The following is a 22841-nucleotide window of genomic DNA, read 5'->3' on the forward strand; positions in this document are numbered from 1 at the left end:
AGTTAGAAAGAAGGACAGGTTGGTTGTGGGCAGGGACCTAGGACTATGCTTTTTGCAAACCAGCACCCAGCTCTTTCTGGCAGGGTGCCAGAGGACCACTATGTGACCATGTCCCTAGTCTTCTCGACTCCAACCTGTTAGCTACTGAGCCTGGTCTAACTCCTGGACATTTAATAGCCTATTGCTAGGCCTCTAGCCCTGACCATCTGACACCAAAGCTGCTAAAATATTACACTTATTACACCATTATCGCTTAAAGAGCCAGAGGAATAATAAATAGCTGATCATTCAGTGATCAGAGCTCAAATTTAATGAATATATTTGTATTTCCTTAATTTGGCTATTTCAGGTGTCTTGACAAATAACAATACACACACTTTTTCTAAAATACTTAAAGTTTCAACTGAAAAATACGTTTAACTTTTTTTTTTAAGCCCTTTTGGCAGCTCAGGTAACTGCGAACAATAATCTAAATAAACATAAAAAATAAACATTGATGGAATTTTCCAAACAAATGTTTTAAACAAAATCAATTCTCATTAAAAAAGGTCAAAGCTAAACCAATTATGGAGTAAGTGTTGCTTAAAGTAAGAAGCTTAAAACATAATAGTTTTGCTTATTTTTTTAATCCATTATAACATTGGGTAGGCCTACTGAAATCCATTTTCCTAAGCCCAGAGAGTTTTTTTTTTTCAAGTGCAGATCCAGGCAGAGTAAAATGTGGGCTGGAGCAGTAAAATTAGACCACACATTGGTCACATCAAAATATTGGACCACGGGGTTCCTTAGTCAGTGGCACACTATGATACCTTCACCCAAACTCTTGCTGTGTGGAAAGGGCAGAGTTACTGAGCTAACCACACTGTCATTTTTTAAGTTGTCATTTTGAAGAGAATTTAGGTGAGAACCATTGACTGGCTCAATACCTCAAATGGAGATTAAAACAAGAAAAACATGTTTATTACATATGTTAAATAGCACAATAATTGTTGGTGGCAGATAGAATTAGGCTTGAAGTATAATGCCAATTTTGTGCATTTTCTTTCATGTTTGCTGTGTACCCTACATGGCTTTTTTCTTAAATGCAAATAAGCCTTTTAACAACTTTTTTTCAACAATGGCTTCCTTCTGCAAACATTTCAAACCATTTATACTGACGCATGTTATGTTGTTGTTTTTATAAAGTAAGCATTCATTTTAGCAAAGTGGTGTGTTTGTAGAAAACATTGATTATGTAATGGGTGCAGGTTCCAATAAAATTACACATGGTTTCAAGTTTGCTGGGAAAATTCTAGACTTAGAGGGAACATAGCAGCTGCCACATGTTGGATTTTTATTCCTTTGGGAAGACTAAAGTAATGAACCATTCTGATTTCTTTCCCAAAATCTGTTTAACACAGTAGATACTGATGAAATTTCAGCTCACTATCAAATGCAGATGGGTGTACAATAATTGCTTTTCTATCTTTCAGACAGATATCTGAATTCTGACTGAACCGAAATCCTTTTTTGACTATGGCCATGAGTATTTTATTTTTATTTTCACTTTTCTTTTGGAAAATACATACTGCTTTTGTTACCAGGATGTTATAATGCAGTTTTTATTGATAATTTCTTAAAGATAAAACTTGTTTAATTTTTTGATTATGGCTTTTGTTTACGAGTATTCAGTATAATAACTGCAGTAGACTATGATAAGCATTGCATTTCATAGGGGCAATATGTTTTAAAACCATTAGAAGCAAAAGAAATAATAGAAATAATAGAAAATAAATAATAAGAGAGCAGTTTTATACCCCTTTCCCACTGGCCGATAAACCCTTTTAAAACTGGGAACCATCAGCTTTTAGTGGCAGTGGGATCAGCTCACTGATGCGTGTCTACCCAGGTCATACGATTCGGCAAGAAATCCGCATTAAAATAGTCGCGGCTCTGATCGGCATGCTGTGGGAACACCAGACCCGGGTTAACCCGCTAAATAATGTGACAGCATGGAACGCAACGTACAGACATACCGCGCCAGCCACATCTGATCTAACAAGCCCAAACTACTCGTTTCCATTTGATAAACATGGCGCAGCACTGGTTGGGGGGATACAGAAGGTCTAAAAAGTTAAACAATAAAGCACAATTGCTATGCCCTGGCTCCCTTACATGTTTCTCTCCATTGTTTACTTTCTTGATTTTTGTCCCATTGGGGACATCATCAACACTAACCCAGGATGATGGTGTCACCTGAACCGAAGCTGCGGGGGGTCAGAGACAGGCTCGGACCGGTTCTAGCATTTTTCCATCTACAGCCCCTGCTGATTGTTAGCGGGTCGACCCATGTTTGAAAAACCCGGTTTATGGATTCACGCTATTTTCAGTGGAAAAGAGATTAGAAATAAACAGATTTTTTTAACCCAGTACCCCTCCTTGCTCTTGTGCAATTATCAAAAACATTCTTTTTTAATAGTGTCTGTTTTTTTAGATCAATGCTGGTTTCAATATGCAAAAAAAAAAAAAAAAAAAAAAACTTAAAAAAATGTATATTGACCAACCATTAGAGTATCAGTTTAGGACTTTATCTAATAGCGTAGCCAACTCCTCTACAAAATAGAGTCTAAACTAAAAACATCTAAACTATCTAAATTATCACAATCATATTTTTTTTAACAAACTGCTAAAAAAAAACATATTTCCATACAAAAATTGACATGGCATGAACATATTTCAGGCTTCTTATAGTCAAACTGCTAAAGAACTGCTAAAGTAGGTCATACCATAACCGATCATAAAAATCTCCTCATTTTCTTTATAAATCAGAACTGAATCCTTTCTTTTGTTTCATTATACTAATGGACCTCTGTGCTTCTCTCTATGGCTTCTTTTTGTCTCTGGTAGAGAGACATAAGGAGAGGGATACTAGTTTCTCTTTAGAAGCCTCTGTGCTTTTACTTCTCAACCCTCTTCTTGAAGAGCATTTTAATTATTATACTGTATTTAGTAATGAACACTGCTGGGGATAATGCAATAGGAAGCTAAATTTACCTTAAGACCACATATTCCAGTTTCACTATCTGTTTTTACTCTTAAAACAGTCCTATAACAGTCCTAAAACGTGACTGTTAGATTAATTGGCTTATCTAAATTGTCCTTTGGTATGTTGGGGGGTGTGTGTAGGTGTGCGTGTGTGTGATGTGTGGCCATGTCTTTAATACCTGGTGGGGACAATTTCCTAGAAATATGCTACATTTTGGGGACTCATAGGTACTTGTGGGGACCAACAACTGGTCCCCATAAGGAAAGTTTCTCTTCTTGGGGTGGGGGTTAGGTTTAGGACTAAGGTGTGAATTGAGTATAGGTTAGGTTTAGGGATAGGTATGTGTTGGTAATGGTTAGGGTTAGGGCAAGGGTCATGGTTAGGCCATATAAATTAGTGGGAAATGAATGGAAGTCAATGGAAGGTCCCCACAAGGATATTGTGACACAACATGTGTGTGTGTGTGTGTGTGTTTACCTGTCTAGCCCTAGAGTGAGGACCATTTTTCCAATTTCACCATTAGTTGTTGCAAAGTGAGGATATTTTGCCAGTCCTCACATGCTATTTTGCTAATGGTTAGGTTTAGGGCTAAGGTGTCAGTTTGGTTAGTGTTAGGATGAGGTAAGCTCAATTTCCAGTGATGCATGTCAGTGGTATGATGGAGGTCCGGTGCTCTGAACAAGAACTGCATGTTTGAGAAGGATTATAATCCTGATGAACTGACTACACAGATGGAGTTTGAATGGAGTTTCTCGATTAAAAACGTGTCAAAACTATGTCCAACTCTTCAAAGTAATTAAAGCCAAACTGCTCTCTAGCTTAAAGCTACAGAACAGAGCAGATAAACAACCAGAACACAGAGCATTTTGAATTTCGAAGTGTCAGAGCAACTTGACCACACTTTAATCCAGCGTCTGTCCCAGTGTCCAAATTTCTGCGTTTAAGCATTTTTGACGCTCCGGTGTAAGTGCAGCATTAGAGTCTTGTGGAAAATATGCCTGAGGTTGCAGAGCTCTTAGAATAAGTTAATTCTTTGAAGTTATCTTTAAACAAAAAAATGTGTAAGTCATGCGGTTATAGCCAGTTATTTTCTATGTAAGGGACAAAAGAAAAAGAATCTTCATTGCTGAGTGACAAAGTAGAATTAACTTCTGTTATTTGATATCAAGTTAAGCCGAGAACACACCAAATCCTATTTCATGTCCGATCCGACAGAAAATCATCTCACAAGGTCATTGAATTTAGCGTGCATTAACAGTACATGGGGATGATCAAATATCCATAGTCGTTTATTTCTGTGTTTTCCTTTTGTTTCCACTGCTGTTTTTTTTATTTATTTATTTTATTTTTAGGAATTGTTATAATCTGTCCTAGTCAAATGTAGGAAATTATTTTTATTTGTGTGGCACAGATACAGAAGTGAAAAAAAGTATTTGCAGATCTGCTCACCCTGCCTAGTCGGAGCCACTCTATATGCAGTCAGGGTGACATGGAAAAAAATCTGATCAGAGGTTAAAAAGTCGTACACATGTGCTCAGGCCTTTAGTTTGTTATTTTGAGGTTACTATTTGACATATCAAAATAACAGAGCTTTAACAAAACAAGCTCAAATTGAAAGACAAATGGACTCTTGTTTTTTTCCTGAAGATGTCTTTAGAAAAAAACTGGGTGAAACTCGAGTTGTCTTCCAATTTGAGTTTGTTTTGGGAAAGTCCTGTTCGGAACCTAACTTGGAGTCTTTGTCCTTTCTTTCCACTCGCACCAGAGCAATCTGTGGTTGGAGCACTGATGTAGCTTGAAAAAGTTCATTCTAGGCAACTGGACGCGAAGTTTTCTAGAAAACTTTTCACCTCTCTTTCAAGAGACCTCTTCATTTCTAACTAGTCGAAGGGAACACTGAGATTAATATACATTTTGTCTATTACCTGACTGAAGAAGGTAAACAAAGAGACCTCTTCGATGAGAGGCGAAATGTCTTCTAGAAAACTTCATGTTCAGTTGCCTAGACTGAACTTTTTCAAGGTTGACGAGGACCTGGATGACTGACTTCAAAGATAAGCACTGATGTATTTAAGTGCATGGAGGTCCATTCTCCTCCACACATTCCAAGTCAGATGCAAATCAAACCACTTCTTATTGTTAGTGTAGCACCAACACCGATTAGGCCCTCGTAGCATTCAGGCAGGGCCCCGATACTGCATTGAAATGGTGGTATCGGTATCGGCGAGTACCATCAAATGGGGCACCAATACCATTTTGAGAGCCAAAAGTTTATTCAACTATTGTCACCCATTCCAGGTAGGCAATAAAACGTTCTACTGGATTCACTTTGTGTTAGTCTCTTTTTTTTCTGCTTCACAAAGGTAGTAAATTATTTTACATCCAAGTAGTACACAATTCTTTATATATACACACACACACATAAATTTCAGACAGATGGTATCGGTATCGGCCAATACTGCACCGCCAGGTATCGGGTATCGGTATCGAGTCCAAAAAATAGCATCGGCACAACCCTATTTATTGTTTATTGTTCTGAATTGTTTGAGTCTTCTGTTGTGCATGGTTGTGTGATTGGATAAGAGTGCTTATGTAATTCCCTTGGATTGAGTTCCATGACTGAATTACTTACAAACTAAATGCTTGGAAGCTAAAACTGCAATCCTTGTCCTCTGTTCAGGGATGTTTTTTTCTCTTTTAACAAAGATAGCTTCATTCACCCCACTTTTACACAATCTGTCCTCTCTGTCCAAAATCTTAAAAAAAAAAATCTTCAAAATTATGTCCTTTGTTTTTAAATTGCAAGTGTACATCTGAATCTTGCCTATACTTACTGGCTCTTCCATTCTTTGCCATGCATTTATGTAGCTGTTTGGTTCTCCAGTATATTAGGCTGTACAGTTCTTGCTGCACTGGATTGCATAAGCAATGTCACTCAGCTTAGGTTTGGGTGCTCTGTCTTTAGTATGAACCAGTGTTTATTTGTATTGATTGTGTTGTAGGGTTTGAAATTCACTGGTATGCTGTGTTTCGAGAAAATCCTTCTTTGTTTCTCAGAAATTGCTGGGAATATGGAATTAAAATCTCTCTTTTTCTCTCCTCTTGTTAGATGCAGTATTGTTTTTCCTGCTAGTGTTTCTGGCAGATTAAATGCATTCCCAGTTTGGATAACCACAGGCTTAAAGTGATTCCCTAACAAGTTTGTGTTCTTTTTGTTTCTCCTATGTAATTCAGCGAATATTGTCAGGACAATAACAAGAGTTCAGATAACATAAAGTTTTATATTTAGAAAAAAGCTGAGCAAAAGTCCAGTTGCCTTCCAATTAAACCTGTTTTGTGATTGCCATGACCCAGATGATGGAGAATTTTCACAGGCAAAAAAAGCATTTTCTCTTTTAAAGAATCTTCCAATTCAGGTATGTACAAATACCAAGATTACCATGCCTTTGAATTGGCTAAAGACAAGAAAATGTCATGCTACTGGGAGGATAATTCACATAATTTGAGTTAAATGGAGTCAGACCTTTAAATTTAATTTACCGTAGGTAAACACCTCAAACAAACCTTGTGAACATGGGAAAATCAAAGAAATATTTTGTAGTTTTCTTGTTAATCTTTACATAAATTTTCAGATACATGAGGTTCATTTGCTCCAACAAGGCTAGGCAAGTATAGACAGAAAGGGAATATTAATCAATCATACTGTTTAAGGGAAACAGGTTCTTTCCTGGAGATTAAGGTGTTTTAACTGGAACTTGTGTATCTGGCCAAAACTGATAAGAGAGTGGCATTGCAATGGAAGATGTATCTGCAATGGTTGAACGCCCCCTGACATCACTCAATAATAATTATGAAAAAAAGAAAATCAGCTCACAGTTTATGAATGCAAAGTTAGCAGAGACAACCTGAACCCACACCATCCACCAATAACCAATGGTCATAATTAGGTAAAAATCTGAGAATACCGTCTCCACTGTACAGTATGAGGGTGGAAGCATCTTGTTGTGTGGGTATTCAGAAGGGATCATCAGGAAAGAAATTAAGTGCAAATTTAGATGCAAAGTCTCAATACTTCAGCCCAAATGTAAATTTGTAAACTCAAACCATGCATAATTTTAAACTCAAACCATGCATACTTTCAAATACTGCATAATAAATAAGTGTATGTACTGTAAATCTCAAAACAAGCAACAACAACAAAAAAAATTATAATACAATACAAAGAGCAAAACATCATTCTTTTTATTCTGATATCACTCAAATAAAAAACTTTGGTAATTCAAACTGGCCAAAACAGAAAGGTTTAATCCTGTTCAAGATGGTAAGAAAACAGTTACGGATCTTTTTGTTTGTTCATTTTTTTAAATGTTGTAAATATAGGATTCCAGTTGTGTGTTTGTACTTAAAACCTTTCATTACGACATGCTACATTATTTCAGTATTTAGCTCTGATTATCCAATCATAGATTTTACAGATAAAGTTTGAATAATTTTGTTTTTTGTGTTTTTTATATATTTTTTTAAGTTTGCTGTATATTAAATGTTGAGAATGGATTTTTTACACTCCAAATCAGGGTTCCCCAATACATAGTCATCTGCTAAACTTCAGTGTATGTGTTAAAATCATTATACTGCTTTATTTAAATTATATGCATCACCGTGCAAAACTGTCACAAAGCTTCACTAAAGTACAGTGGGGCAAAAAAGTATTTAGTCAGCCACCAATAGTGTAAGTTCTCCCACTCAAAAAGTTGAGAGAGGCCGGTAATTTTCATCATAGATATACCTCAACTATGAGAGACAAAATGAGAAAAAAAAAATCCAGAAAATCACATTGTCTGATTTTTAAAGAATTTATTTGCAAAATATGGTGGAAAATAATTATTTGGTCAGTTACAAACAAGCAAGATTTCTGGCTCTCACAGACCTGTAACTTCTTCTGTAAGAGGCTCCTCTGTCCTCCACTCGTTACCTTCATTAAGGGCACCTGTTTGAACCCGTTATCAGTATAAAAGACACCTGTCCACAACCTCAAACAGTCACACTCTAAACTCCACCATGGCCAAAACTAGAGAGCTGTCAAAGGACACCCAAAACAAAATTATAGACCTACACCAGGCTGGGAAGTCTGAATCTGCAATAGGTAAACAGCTTGGTGTGAAGAAATCAACTGTGGGATCAATTATTAGAAAATGGAAAACATACAAGACCACTGATAATCTTCCTCGATCTGGGGCTCCACGCAAGATCTCACCCCGTGGGGTCAAAATGATCACAAGAATGGTGAGTAAAAATCCCAGAACCACACGGGGGGACCTAGTGAATGACCTGCAGAGAGCTGGGACCAAAGTAACAAAGGCTACCATCAGTAACACACTACGCCGCCAGGGAGTCAAATCCTGCAGTGCCAGACGTGTCCCCCTGCTTAAGCCAGTACATGTCAAGGCCCGTCTCAAGTTTGCTAGAGAGCATTTGGATGATCCAGACGAAGACTGGGAGAATATCATATGGTCAGATGAAACCAAAATAGAACTTTTTGGTAAAAACTCTACTCGTCGTGTTTGGAGGAGAGAGAATGCTGAGTTGCATCCAAAGAACACCATACCTACAGTGGAGCATGGGGGTGGAAACATCATGCTTTGGGGCTGTTTTTCTGCTAAGGGACCAGGACGACTGATCCGTGTGAAGGAAAGAATGAATGGGGCCATGTATCGTCAAATTTTGAGTGAAAACCTCCTTCCATCAGCAAGGGCATTGAAGATGAAACGTGGCTGGGTCTTTCAGCATGACAATGATCCCAAACACACTGCCCGGGTAACGAAGGAGTGGCTTCGTAAGAAGCATTTCAAGGTCCTGGAGTGGCCTAGCCAGTCTCCAGATCTCAACCCCAAAGAAAATCTTTGGAGGGAGTTGAAAGTCCGTGTTGCCCAGCGACAGCCCCAGAACATCACTGCTCTAGAGGAGATCTGCATGGAGGAATGGGCCAAAATACCAGCAACAGTGTGTGAAGACTTATAGAAAACGTTTGATCTCTGTCATTGCCAACAAAGGGTATATAACAAAGTATTGAGATGAACTTTTGTTATTGACCAAATACTTATTTTCCACCATATTTTGCAAATAAATTCTTTAAAAATCAGACAATGTGATTTTCTGTATTTTTTTTGTCTCATTTTGTCTCTCATAGTTGAGGTATATCTATGATGAAAATTACCGGCCTCTCTCATCTTTTTGAGTGGGAGAACTTGCACTATTGGTGGCTGACTAAATACTTTTTTGCCCACTGTAAGCACCCAAATCGGCCTGTCAGGGTAGACCAAACAACTATCCCTTTATATAATTAAAACATAAGAAAAGGAATGCGCCCTTAAGTACTTTACATATTTTATTTCACAACTGTACCCTTTCTTTATTGATCTTTTTCTCTTTCGTATTTATTCTTTCTTGTTTTTACAATTTGGTGGCTTCCTGTGCATGTAAAGAAGTGCATATAACTACATGGAGTTGACTGTATATTTCTGAAAAAGAGGAAGGGAGGAAGGTGGTCTTGTGCAGATTCCATGCAGAGAGTGGAGAGCTGAGTGCTGACAGTTTAACAGAGGAGGCTCTTGCAGGTTTGGCAGCCCACAGGAAATATAAAGCTTGTGATTTGTTTGTTAATAAAAAGCTTATGTTTTGTTTGTTTAAAAACACAGAACCATACTATTATCTTTACTAACAGAACACTGAATGAGGAAAGTAGGCCTATTAAAGACAGGCGGTGTTCTGACTGCAAATTAATGTCACTGGTATTGGGAAGTAATTGAGGGAGTGTATTTTTCTATATATCATTAGTTGCTTAAAACAATTACATGGCAGCAAACACTGAATGTGTATCTATGGATACAAATGAAAATAACAAAAGAACTAAGCAAATGTTTAAGTGAATAAAAAAAAACTGTTTTTTCCACTTGTGCTACTTTACCTCGACAGTTTTCCATCCGTAAACATACTGACCTATAGGATTTACATATACACTGAAACACACACACAGTTAATGATTGTGACAGACATAGTGCCTTGATTTAGTAGTTAACTAAAAAAATATGTTAGTAATAACAGTTTTCTTGGGCAAACCTTCAACTTTGCAGAAAATGCCTCACAAACCTCAATACAGCCTGAACATGGAGATGCATTACTTTAGGAAAACCCATTAAATACATGTAATAGAAAATAAATGTTTACATTAAAAGTTTTGTTTTATTCAGCTCTGGAGCCAAAAGTTATTATATAAAGTTATTAAAGAAAAACAGTACCAACCTTTATTAATGTATTCTTGTGTGCTTTGCAAGTTCAGTGGAAGCTAGGTTCTCAGAATTTGAGGAAACAATAGTATTACTAGTTTTGCAGATGACACAGAGCAAACTTGATTAAGTCAAAGCTCTGCCAACATCTTTTTTTATTTTTAAATGAAGTTTTATTAAATGGTAGGGCTTGGCAGTTAACTGCATTTGCTAAATATAATCAGAATTTAGAAAAGAGCAATTTTAAAATTACAGAGGCACTCAATTTTAGCTACATTACATTTAACAAGAGTAAGTAACTAAATTTTTCCCTTCAGCCCTTTAGGTGGCAATAATATACTTAAAGAAAGTTTACTGAGGAGAAAAGGAGGAGTTGCAGCTAGCACATAGGTCCATGCATGATCCCTGCATAAGTAAGAACTGAAGTAAGAAAAGTAACAGTAAAGCCTAACTACATTGGACTTGAGGTCTTGAAAAAATAGAAATTCCAAAGGGAAACATATTTAGGCTTTTGCTTTGTGCGGAGGAAAATCATAAAAAAACAACTCAATATTGGTTGAAAATAATTTCAATTTAGAATTTTGGCAAAATTATTCACCCCTAATGAATAGTCCTGTTTTACAGGGGAATGTGAATAATGTTTATGTTTAAAATAGACGGTACTATAAAAAAAAAATTATAAGTATACCTGATTATTTGATTACAACGGAGTATAAAGGCCAGGGTAGAATATTTTTTTTTGTCTTAAACTTAAACAAGAATAAAGTCATAAAATTACGACAATAAATTTACAACGAGAATAGTCATAAAATTGCGGGTATATAGTCATAAAATTATGAGAAGAAAGTTGTAATATTATGAGAATAAAGTCATAATATTACTCTTAAAAGAAGCACTTTCTTCCCTAAAATGAGGAATAGTGAACATCATGTGAAGTTATACTTGGGCATCGGTTTGACAAATAGGAAAATTTTTTAGCACACCATCATCAATTGTGCAAAATGTCAAAGTGGACCCAGGTTGTTGTCGGGAAAAAAAATTACATTATCATCATCATCATTATTAATATTTGTGCAAAATAAAAACTGAAAGCAGCAATTTAGTATACAAATACAGGGAACTGGTACCTTGAAATCATATAATAAGCAAATAAAAATACAATACAATGAGGAGAAAGTGGAGCAGTGTACAGAACATGATGGTGAAGAGTATTTTTCTTTACTAGCGATTTATGTAAAAAATAAAAAATTCTATGAGGGCAAAAAGAAAACTCCAAACAATTGGTGTTGTACTTAAAAATGTTGGTGACACGTTTTATACAATTATTTGATTAAGTAGAAATGACAAAATTCTCCCAAGTTAAAATATACTTAATATTTCACTACTTGTAGTTATTCACCAAATATATACTGCTTTGCATTTACTTTCAAAGAGCTAGGCAAGGGTTTGTGGGAAATCCCACTCCACCTTCTAGTTAGCTTATCCTAACCCAGCTTTACTTACCTGTAATGAAGCTCTGCTGCTCTAAAAACATCAGAATATTTCAAAGCAGGTTCATTGTTGATGAACTGACTGCAGAGATTCAGTGTTGACGTCTACTTTCTTACTTAAACACATCTTAAAACCTTTTAAACACACAATAATGGTATAAAAGTGGTTAATATTTCTACTCACTACTCTGTTTACCAGTGATGATGGCCCATCTCAATGCATGTGTGGCCCTCTTACATTATTTATTTTTTTCAAGTGGACCCTTAAGAAATTATTGCCCATGCTCTGGAGGACTGTTTTCCTCCTATTGTAGAAATAACGTCAGTAACTTGCTTCTTGCAGCCATCATTCTGTCTCATGCATGTGTGAGGGAAGTTTTCCATATGCCTTACCTTCAGCTGTGAGATGTTTTTGTGGTTTCTTTCTTGCTCATATTCCTAATTAGCCAGCCTTATTTAAATGATATCATTACCTGGGCTGTTTTTTGATGCAGGATGCTTAGTTAGTCTTTGGATGGCTTGCTGGTGTTAGATCATGAGGTTTAAGCGCAATTTCAGTCTTGAAGACTCTTATCAGCGTCACCTGAACCACCTGTGATGTCCCTTGTTCAGCTCCAGACAAAATAACTGCCCCTCCTTTTCCGGAACCATTCATCATTTAAGATCCCTTTTATTTAGCTCTTGGCCCTACTTCTCGCTCCCGCAAGCAAACTTTCACCCAACTCCACCCCATCTCCTCCCTCAGTCTCAGATTATTCTGTTCCATTCACCTTCTGGCTCAGCCACCAGTGTCCAGGCTGCGGGGAAAGACTACCGGTACTCTAATCCTTACTGGCATTTACTCTTCCAAGTAAATGCCAATTCACAGCATAAAAGTCTTCTGCCGGGGCCCGTGTGCCAAAGTGCTTTTTTAATATATTTCTTTTCTATTTCTGTCTCCTCGAACTCCAGTCGGCCTCGGCATATGGCCTCACACTGAGCCTGGTTCTGCTGGAGGTTTCTTCCTGTTAAAAGGGAGTTTTGCTCTTCACTGTCGCTAAATGCCTGCTTGGTGTGATGGATTGCAGAGAGTCAATGACTCCTTGCAATCGAATGGTTTTCCTTAGAGAAAGTACTTGAATCAATTTGACTGAAAAATATGATTGTGTTACCTGTATAAATAAATTAAATATCTTCTAATTGCAGCTTTTCTCTGTGTGAGTCTCTCCAGGTGGAAACACTTATGTTGCAGGGTCCAATTATGCTTAATACTTGATTTTTTTAACAGATGGTTTAATATTTTTTAAGTAATTTCTTTAATCTGGCCTTCTTATGTATTTAAAAAGCAAAACTTCCATCGCTTACATAGTTCCCATCACCTATGCAGTTTATATTTATTTGTAATGGCATATTATTAAATATTGAATATTGATATTGAATTGATATTTCAGGATTATGGAGACTTTTTTTATGCATCTTGCTGTCTGCTTTGTAGGTTAAACAAGTCATGTCTTCAGTTCTGCTAGATATTTTTATTAGTTTTTTTTTTATTTAGTTGAATTGTAAACTATTTCACAGGCAGTTCTTTTACATTTGGATATACCTTTAAATCCCTTCTTTTTTTTTTTACCTAAAAGCACATACAGTCTTCATTCTGAAAAGGCTGCCTTTCTGTGTTTACCATAGTTTTACCTCTCACCTTCACAGAAACACACCACAGTGAATGTCCAGAGTTTCCACACTTAATATAAATGTAGAGTAACTATATTCTAAATGTGTTTCCTTTAAACTTTATTATTTATTTATATTTCTTGAAATGTTCAGTATTGAAACATGATATCAAATATCCATAAATTGAAATATGTCAGGAAAAACACATAGGCTGTCATAGAGTGCTACATTTTCATGTTGTTTTTTTACCTTCCCCCCCTTCCCCATAATGTGTTCCATGCTTGGCGGAGAGGGAGAATCATCCGTTCCAAGACTATGACCTCTGCTTTCTTATGTTTAGTTATTCACAAGCGTTCTTGAAAAGGGTATTCCTTGTTTTTGTAGCAAATTTAGGCCAGTCTAGTTTAGGAACTGTTGATTTTTCTGGGCCAGTCGAGCCATTTGAGAAATCGTGTATCACACTGGTCATTAAAATAAACATGACTTGACTCTGTTTGTGAATACACTGTAGTTGCAATGGCTGAGTTTGTTTGAATCAAAGTGGTTGCCTCTGTACACTGTCTGTCAGTCCAACTCGTCACATTCCTTTGATTTACTATTATTTGTTCTTTATTCTGCTTACTTTAGGTTCAGCTGGCATTTGTCATGAGGTTTTTATCACAATGTAAGCTGCAGAACACAAAATAGCTTTTACCGTAATAGAATTTCAAGAGGCTTAATTTTTGCCAGCTGTGAGCTGTTTTAGCTTTGGTATCTACAGAAATGTTGGCCTGCCCTTGAGGAAGCCCTTTAGTGGATAAAAGCTGTGCTTCTGGGTGGGTTGAAAACATTATTCTAACGTTAATGAATAGGACTTTGATTATCATTACCAAATTCCTACACACACATGCTTATAAGTAGCCAGCTTGGGTGCAGTCAAATTTTAAAGTCCTCAGTGGAAGTGAACAAACAACCACAAATGCAGACATACGTGTCGGCCACTGTGTGTGCCAGTTGCTTGTAAAAAACACTTAGAGTGTAACACTGGAGTTGTTCTGCACGTGTGGGTGCATTTAAATCATCATCCCAGTTTCTACAAGTTTCAAGCTACCCAAAGTTATTTGCTTGTGATCATAAATAAAAGCATCTTTGCTGACCTTGTCAGCACTGTCTGAGATGTCAGATTGTTTTATTTTATATAATAAATCATTCCCTACACTGACATTCTGGATTGATTAATAATGTGCTGGACATCTGAGGAAAAATATAGGATTTTACAAAACAACTTGTAATTAATATGAAAAAGGCATATGTTTTCCCGTTTTTCTACCATCAGCTATGTTTTACTCTTCTGCAATGTTTCAAGAACACAATTTGAACATGGTCCTGGATTTTGGACAACAAAATGAAATTCCATGTTGCAGACAAGACTATTTGTTACTGTAGTAACCATTCAAAATGTCCCCTCTTTCCTTGATGTACCCTAGGCTTGTCCTTGGCGGATCCTTGGCTAGTCAGTTTCTTCTAAAATATTCTTTCTGTCATGATTTGTGGACATTAAGATCTAAAGAGAAGTGTTATCTCCAGGTCGAACCCTGTAATCCAGTAGAAGGGTGGAGTCAGAGTAAAAAAATAAAAAGGCACACCCATGAGAAGGCAAGTGGCTGGAAGCTGGAGCCATTCGGCTGGCTTTTGACAGGCAAGGGCCATTTTGAATGGCTGCTACTGTATAGAGGCAATCATATTTATATATAGACTCCCATCCTACCATCCTAATACAGTTACAACTCAGAATGAACAGATAAAGATGTTCATCCTGCAAAAAAAAACTGATTATTAACTCACCCAATCCCCCGATTAAACACCACAAAGGTCAAATAATTCATTGTATCTTTGTTGGGAAAAACAACAACACTTCAAGGAAACAGATATGTGTCTTACATAGATGAAAGTACTGTTCGCCATTAAGAGGATGCATAATCAGAACATGACATTAGCCTCTAAACAGCTAGATTTCCACTCACTGGCCCCTTAAAACAGTTGCTTGACCTAAAATTTTGTAAACTAAGGTTGTCACAAAATCATTAAATGCAGCCTAACTATGCTTTACACGAAGAACATGAGGGGACATTCTGTGAGAAAGAAAAAAAAATCCCTCCTACTGCAAGTTACGTGTGTGTGTGTATATAGATATATATGTCTGTATGTATGTTTATATATGTATAAATATTTTTTTTTTTTTATTGCGTGTATGAAAGTGCAATCAAACTCCGAATACAAAACCTGTTGCAATGATGCAAACAAAACACAAGAAAAAAAAAAACAAGCTGCAAGTATCAAAAACAACTACTAGTTGAGAAACTGCGATGGATTGGTGACCTGTCCAGGGTGTACCCTGCCTCTCGCCCAATGACTGCTAGAGATAGGCACCAGTACCCCTCGTTAACGGAGTTATTCCAAACTTCTAAGGGAAGATGATAATCAACTCATGTGTACCCAGACACTTAGTAAAGGCATAAACCATAAACAGGATGCTCAGAATTAGGTGATTAGGTGTTAAGAAATGCTTTTCTTTCCTTCCTCCAATAGCCCTATTAGGGGGACCCTGGTTATGTTTTTTCTAAGTTGTGATCTATACACATAATTTTGTAGTATTTTTTACGGTCTGGTCCAATATGAGTTAATGTTTATCTATCTGACCTTAGTGAACTTAGTAATTTTCTGTCAAAAACTGAAAAGACTTAGGTATCCTAGAACTTTTCACCAGTGTGTGTGAATCCAGATCAGAAAAGCTGGTTTCTTTGAAAGCAACCCCGCCATAGCACTGGAATGTGATTGGGGGCAACCTCCTATACACAAAGCTCTTTCAGTGAAAAGGTCAAATCATTCATTCGTGAAGCTCTTTTTCCTTCCTTTTCCAGCCTTTTCTCACCATTCCCTTGTGCCTCACCGGCCAGACTTACACCATGTGTTTATAAGTTGGCCACTGCATCATGAGCTAAAACTAAGCTGCCCTTTAACTCACATAGAAATAGCTGGAAATCCAACCATTTCAGGACTTTTAAACCATTTTGACAGGTCTCCCTTTTTTCCACCACCCCATGAGCACTGGAAACTGGTGTTGTGAGTGTCTGTGTCTGAATGAGCAACTGTTCGTCGCCTTTCCTGTAAGCTGACAAGAAAAATATTTTACAGCTTTGGCAGCACTGTTTTGTTAGACACCAGTGTGCTTGGTGAGATGTCATTGTAACAGCACTGTGTACGAGTCTAAAAATGAAAGAATTCTTGTTTTTCTTTAGAGTCCATAATGTAAGTTGTAGGGGTCTCATGTTATGTTTAATTTAGCCTTGGGTTTGCTCCTGCCTTTATAGATCCCACCAGTGGTGGATATAGAAAATTTTACATTGGGGGAAAGAGACACAATTGCCTAGTTAGGGTGTCAATGCTGGGCTTAAATCTGTCATATGTATATGGAATCAATAAAACATTAAAAAATACTTTACTGGACTGATTTCAGCCATCTCTTTTAGGAAGTCTTAAGTTACGCTGAGCAGCAAAATGTCTCAAAAAAAGATTTTAACCTATCGTTTCTGCTCTGGAATTTATACAGAGAATAAATACATACAGTATGTGCTCCAGTAGGGCAGGCTGAATTACCTGACTATGTGGTTTTCTTTTCTCCACCAGTTTCCACTATCTTCTTTCTCTCTCTCTGACTCTGAGACCTTCTCGTCTTTGCAACCTATACTAACATAAGTTTTCTAATCTTCACTCATTTCTTTTGCTGTTTCACTTTAAGTGCCCTCCTTCATCTGTGACCTTCCTGCTTACTAGATCATTCTTTTCGCAAATATTACTGTTTTTCTTACTTCTTAGTCCCTATGTTTTTTTTCAAAGATTCTAAAAATATCTCCACTTTTAAATGTTCTTTTCAATGTTGCGAGCACCAAGATTGAGAAAGAAATAGCCCAGTTATTACACCGATCTATCAGGACTTCTCCCCTTGGTCTCCTGAGATCTCTTCCTGGCTCACACTGAATCAGCAAAATGCAGGCACAAGCTGTACGGTATTTTTAATCTTCTATTCGGCTAAAGCTCAAACTCTATGATGGTTAAGAAGTTCACAACTAACGATGTATGTTCTTATACTGTATAGTCTGATGCGATATAGAGCTTGAAGAATAAGAGGTCTCTTGTTTGCTTGTTTGCACATGTGCAGTGCGCGAGGTTATGGTAAATCGGCTCGTAGACACTCATAGCTCTGCTTTAACAGCAGGATTTATCCATGAGCACCTCATAAGGGCCAACTGATATTCCAACATGTCTGCTTTTCTCCCAACCTTACAATTCCTGATCGTGAGGTGGTCAAGAGAGGCTAATCGTCCCTTTTTACCCCCTGTATACTACACAATGTGGATGCACAATGAGGCTGAAACTCTGCAAGATCCCAAAAATTCTCACAAAAGTGGAGAATCGGCCCGAAAAGGGCAAGAACTTGTACAGTGTATACCAACCTTAAGGTGAAATATGCAAAATAAGGTTTAAGCACATCCACTGTGAGGAAATTAGCCTCTAGACAGAACATAGAGTTAGTCTGAATACCCAATTATACTTAATTATTTGCAAAAACTGATTTAACAATGTGAGACAAATGAAGTTGCAGACAGGTAATTTTTTAAGAGTTTTTATTGTTTATTTAATTTGTTTTTTCCTCATCCTATTTCTATACCAGGTGAGGTTCTGAGCTTGATGGATGACCTGTTCTCTGGTTTGACCTCATCTTGTGTCGTTGCTGGGAAAAGGATTGGAGACCATCCCCAGTCTGTGGTGTATTCAGTTGTCTTCAAGTGCCTGGAACCTGACAGCCTCTACAAGTAAGTCTGCAAAAAAACTACACTTGTAGCTATTATCTTATATTGTTTATTATCATATTTTTAACACAAATAAAAATCCGCCTATCACATGAGGACAAATAATTGCATCCTGTCATTAAAACGAAGCTTTAGATTGGCAAAGAAAAGGGAAAGTGATGTAAGATGTAAAAACAAACAAAAATGGGTGGGTTGCAGACGGATGCTGGTATTTACACCACCAATAGATATTTTGAGTTGGATATTTAACCTCCTGATAACTGTCGCTGGAAGGGAGCATTGTGGAGTCCAGTTGGAGAAGCGGGCACAAGTACTTGACACAGTGATACCAAAAGTATTTGCTGCTGAGGAAACCTTAACTGAAAGCTGAATATTTGTGAGTTCACAAACACAGGACAATCCATGTGGTGTGCCTTCAACTTCAATTGTTCAAGTCTGACCCGAAAAATGGTTGGCCAATAATGTTGCAATATTATGGTATAGGGCGCACCATATAGCAGTGACAAATGCTAGAGCTGTTGAGCCAAAAGTTGAAGAAAAACAAATACTGTAGGGCAGTAGGATATACACATGAAGAAAGTGTTGTAGAAGAGTGTTGGTCTAGTGGTTAGAGCAGTGAGCTTGTGCTCTGAGGAGGTTGCAGTTACCCGGTTAAATACCCACAGCCTCCACACTGTATTCCTGACCAAGACCCTTAACCCCACACTGCTCCCCAGGCACCGCACAATGGCAGCCCACTGCTCCCCAAGGGGATGGGTTAAAAGCAGAGGTAAATGTCTCCAATGTAAGATGAATAAATTATTATTATTTTTTTATTATTATATCTGCTGCTATCCCATCTGTTTTGTCAGAATTTATGGTATCCATCCATCGATCTTATCCTGCTTATAGGGTCACGGTGGGTTCAGTGCCTATCTCCAGTAGTCTATGTGCATAAGGCAGGGTAGACCCTGGACAGGTCATCGGTGTGTTTAGGGCAACCCAGAAGACATACAACCATGCACACACACATTAACACCTAACCACAATTTAAAGAAGCTAATTATCCCAAAGGTCATGTTTTTGGACTGTGGAAGGAAGCCGGCGTATAAGGAGAGAACCCATGTATGAATGGGGATAGCATGCAAACTCCATGCAGAAAGAAGGGAATTGAACCCAGGACCTTATTTCTGCAAGGCAACTGTGCAACAAACTGTTCCGCTGTGCAACCAGAATTCATGATATCAAATTTGAAGGAACAGCAATATATCAACAGCTCCTAATTTGTTATCCCAATCAGCCTGGACATTTTCTGCAAACTTTCCCACCTTTCCCCAAACATTTGAAAAAGCACTCCCAGAAAAATAAAGTTTAAAACTTAACCTGTATGCCACACATTAGGATCTGACTTGAAGGTTACTGCTAATAACTTTTTTTTTTTTTTTTTTTTGGGGGGGGGGGGGGGGGGGGGGGGGGGGTTAGGGGGGTGCATGTGTCTGAGTAAAATATTCTGAGAGACAATAAGAAATATAAACAATGAGGCCCCCAGAGACTGTATTTGCCATTTGTGCAGGACAATTTGTCTCAGGTTAGGTAGACAGCATGTACCCGAAACTTCCTCAATCAGTCCTCTTCTAGAAAATCTATATTGGCTTACCATGCTCCTGCCCTCCTGCAGGCTGCACCCCAACAGCCAGCATCCATGAAAACCACTCAATTTGTAAAGATGACAGCTAGAAAGAGAATGGAATAATAAGATAAAGGCCTGTTATTAACTGATGTGCTACCACAGGAGGCTCTTAGAAGTTTAAAAGGCACAACAACAGACAACAGGAGCTGGCTGACAAGATAACTGTTCATTACCATTCATGTTTTACAACAATAATAGAAGGTTTTTATTCTTGTGGAAATACAGACAACCTTTGTCTTAATCATCTCAATACAGAGCAGGGAACATTTATTCTAAATATTATTATTATAATTCCGTTTTTTCAACAGAATGCTGGAAACCCTACATAATAAATAACCCTTTTATTAACAAACCAAGAGTACACCGACACCATCCAGTAGGCCTGAGCTGCTAGTGCATCAATCTGCTGTGAGGAACTAACCAGGCTGCGACTAACATAAGTAATTAAACAAAAGTACATAACCTACATACTACATGTATCATGTTAAGAAAACACTATTTGTGAAGCAACTTAAAAAACCACCCACTAATCAAAACAGCTGGGAATTAACAGTTGGTATCGATCCACTCCTCAATTTAACGTGTGCGACAAAGCCAGCTATGTAAGTGCATATTGTGTGAAAGCACTCCTCTTTGAAATGCTCAGCACACAGATGCAAAACCTCCAGATGTTTTTCAGGTAGATTGCATTCTACATGTAGGCATTCAATAGAAAAATAAAGTAGCTATTGAGGTTATTTTATGTGAAGAAAATATTGTTACCCATCTTCAACCCAAATTTTTCAGCACTTTCAGCCCATGTCTTTTACTTCCTGGTGTTATCATTATAAAGTGCATAATTCGTGTCAAATAAAAGTGTGTTTTTCACCTTCCAAAACAAATATTTCACTATCAATGGTGTCTGTATTAAATCAGATTCTGCTGTGGTTCTGTGCTTGATCCGCAGGTAATGCTGTTTTGATGCTGCAGAGTAAAATTCAATACACAGTCCGCACATGTAGAGTTTAACTTTGAAACTCCAATGGATCCACATTGCTTTTAAGGAACTTACTCCCTGCCTGAACAATCTGCTCCACTCAAGATTAACGTGGACTTTAATCATCAAGCAGTAAAAATAAAGCAGCTGCAGAATTTAAAGAAGCGTTCATCGGCCGACACTTTTGGGATGCTTCAGGGATGCACTGTAGCATGCTGGGAACCACTTTGATGAACTAGAAATGATACAATAAACCACATGAGTGGGGCATGGATGCCACTTAGATACTTAGCTGCACATATGCGTTCACTAGAACCTGGGGGTGACCCAACCTGCAACCAACTGTCCAGGGTGACATACCTATTAACCACCTGAAATGAGCGTCACCAGTCCTTCAATCCATAACAGGATTAGATAGACATAGGATATAGAATGGTTATTCAGTATTGCCAAACTTACTTGAACATCAATACCCCCTTATTAGATGACTTTCATTCAGCTACTTCTAATGTGCATTTGTAAGTATAACATCGGAAAAACTTGATTGAAAAGGCATAATTTAAATGAACTGTAAAATTTGCAAAAGCGTTTTTAAGTTCGCTTAAGGTGGTTTTTGGATTTGCGAAAAACGGTTAATGTACAAAATGGAAGATGGAAACACCTTTTGATATCAGCTCTGTTGTGACAAATGTTTACCCCACATGTCTGATCAGCTGTTTCTGCTGTCGCAATCTTCCAAGGTGTTCCTGGTATTTGTGTAGACATAGCTGGAAGCATCATTGCCATCACTAGCTTACATGCTGAAGTAAGAATAACCTGCCAGATGGCAAATCATTCATAAAAACTTTAATTCATTACTTATCTGTGGTCCAGGCTAGACTGCAACGTCTACTTCCTGTTTATTACAACCATGACTGACGATGTAATGTGGATGACAACGTATGATGACATTACTGTTTGCAGTTCTTGGCTAATTTGCTTTAACCAAATGGAAACACCACAAATTTGTATTTCCTTCATATATGTCAAGTCCATCTTTGTCCCTCACATGACAGTTTCCCACTGGAAGAAGATAGTTGCTCCTCCAACCTTGCAACCAAAAAGATTTCTTGTGGATACGATGAATGTAGAGTGCTCCTTGCAGCTGTGCTCTTTGCTGCCTTCCTCGCTGTCTAGAAGGTGGATCAGGCATTCCATCTTTGTTGTGCCATCCTGGTGCCCCTGGTTCCATCAGCAAGTTCCACAGAGTGACCCTCTGGCTGTAATGAGCTGTAAAAACATAAACTTTCTCGTTGATGATATGGGATGTTGCTCCTGCATTTACCATAATGCCTTTCTTCTTTACATTGTCTGTTGATCTGTGTTTTTTTGTGTGCTTTATCTTGATGAGTCTGTTGTTTTCTTCCTCTTGTTTAAAGATTTTTTTAGTACTTTCCAGTCCTCTCTTCTTCTTGTATACAGATTCATGGTGTGTATTTCGTCTGCTGTAGCTGCACTATACTCTCCTGGAAAACATTCTTGCCTTTTAGTCCACACTTCAGGATAGAATTATCATCTTTCCTGTCAGCAGTAAAGATTTTGTTGGTACTTTTGTTCTGTTCACATCTGTCTTCATGGCATTATCTGTAAACAAATTTTTGCTCATTGTTTCTTCTTCATGAAATCTTAATCTTCTTTTTAAGTCAGTGATTGTAACCTTATCCTCATTTAGGGTTACATGTACAGCCAGTGGTTTGAATGACTTTGGCAGGCCATTTAGTATCATGGCTATAATTAGTCAATCACTATTAGGTTATCTTCTTCATCTAACGTTCTGATGTTATTCTCTGCCCTTATCAGGTAGTCAGTTACAGTATCACTGTCAAACATTCCTAGGTTTGTCAAGAATGTGTACTATT

The 22841-nt window shown here is 37.6% G+C and overlaps 1 protein-coding gene across 1 annotated transcript in view; it reads left to right on the top strand.

The window, feature by feature from the left end:
* The window catches only part of LOC119794391 (astrotactin-2-like), a 425475-nt gene that overhangs the window by 376363 nt on the left and 26271 nt on the right, over positions 1 to 22841 (top strand). Inside the window, exon 20 of the mRNA XM_038301931.1 lies at positions 18160 to 18301. Coding sequence (XP_038157859.1) covers positions 18160 to 18301 — 142 coding nt within the window. The remainder of the gene's footprint in view (positions 1 to 18159; positions 18302 to 22841) is intronic.

Source organism: Cyprinodon tularosa, unplaced genomic scaffold (assembly GCF_016077235.1).
Source record: "Cyprinodon tularosa strain WSP-4 unplaced genomic scaffold, ASM1607723v1 ctg113, whole genome shotgun sequence".
Classification (NCBI taxonomy): domain Eukaryota; kingdom Metazoa; phylum Chordata; class Actinopteri; order Cyprinodontiformes; family Cyprinodontidae; genus Cyprinodon; species Cyprinodon tularosa.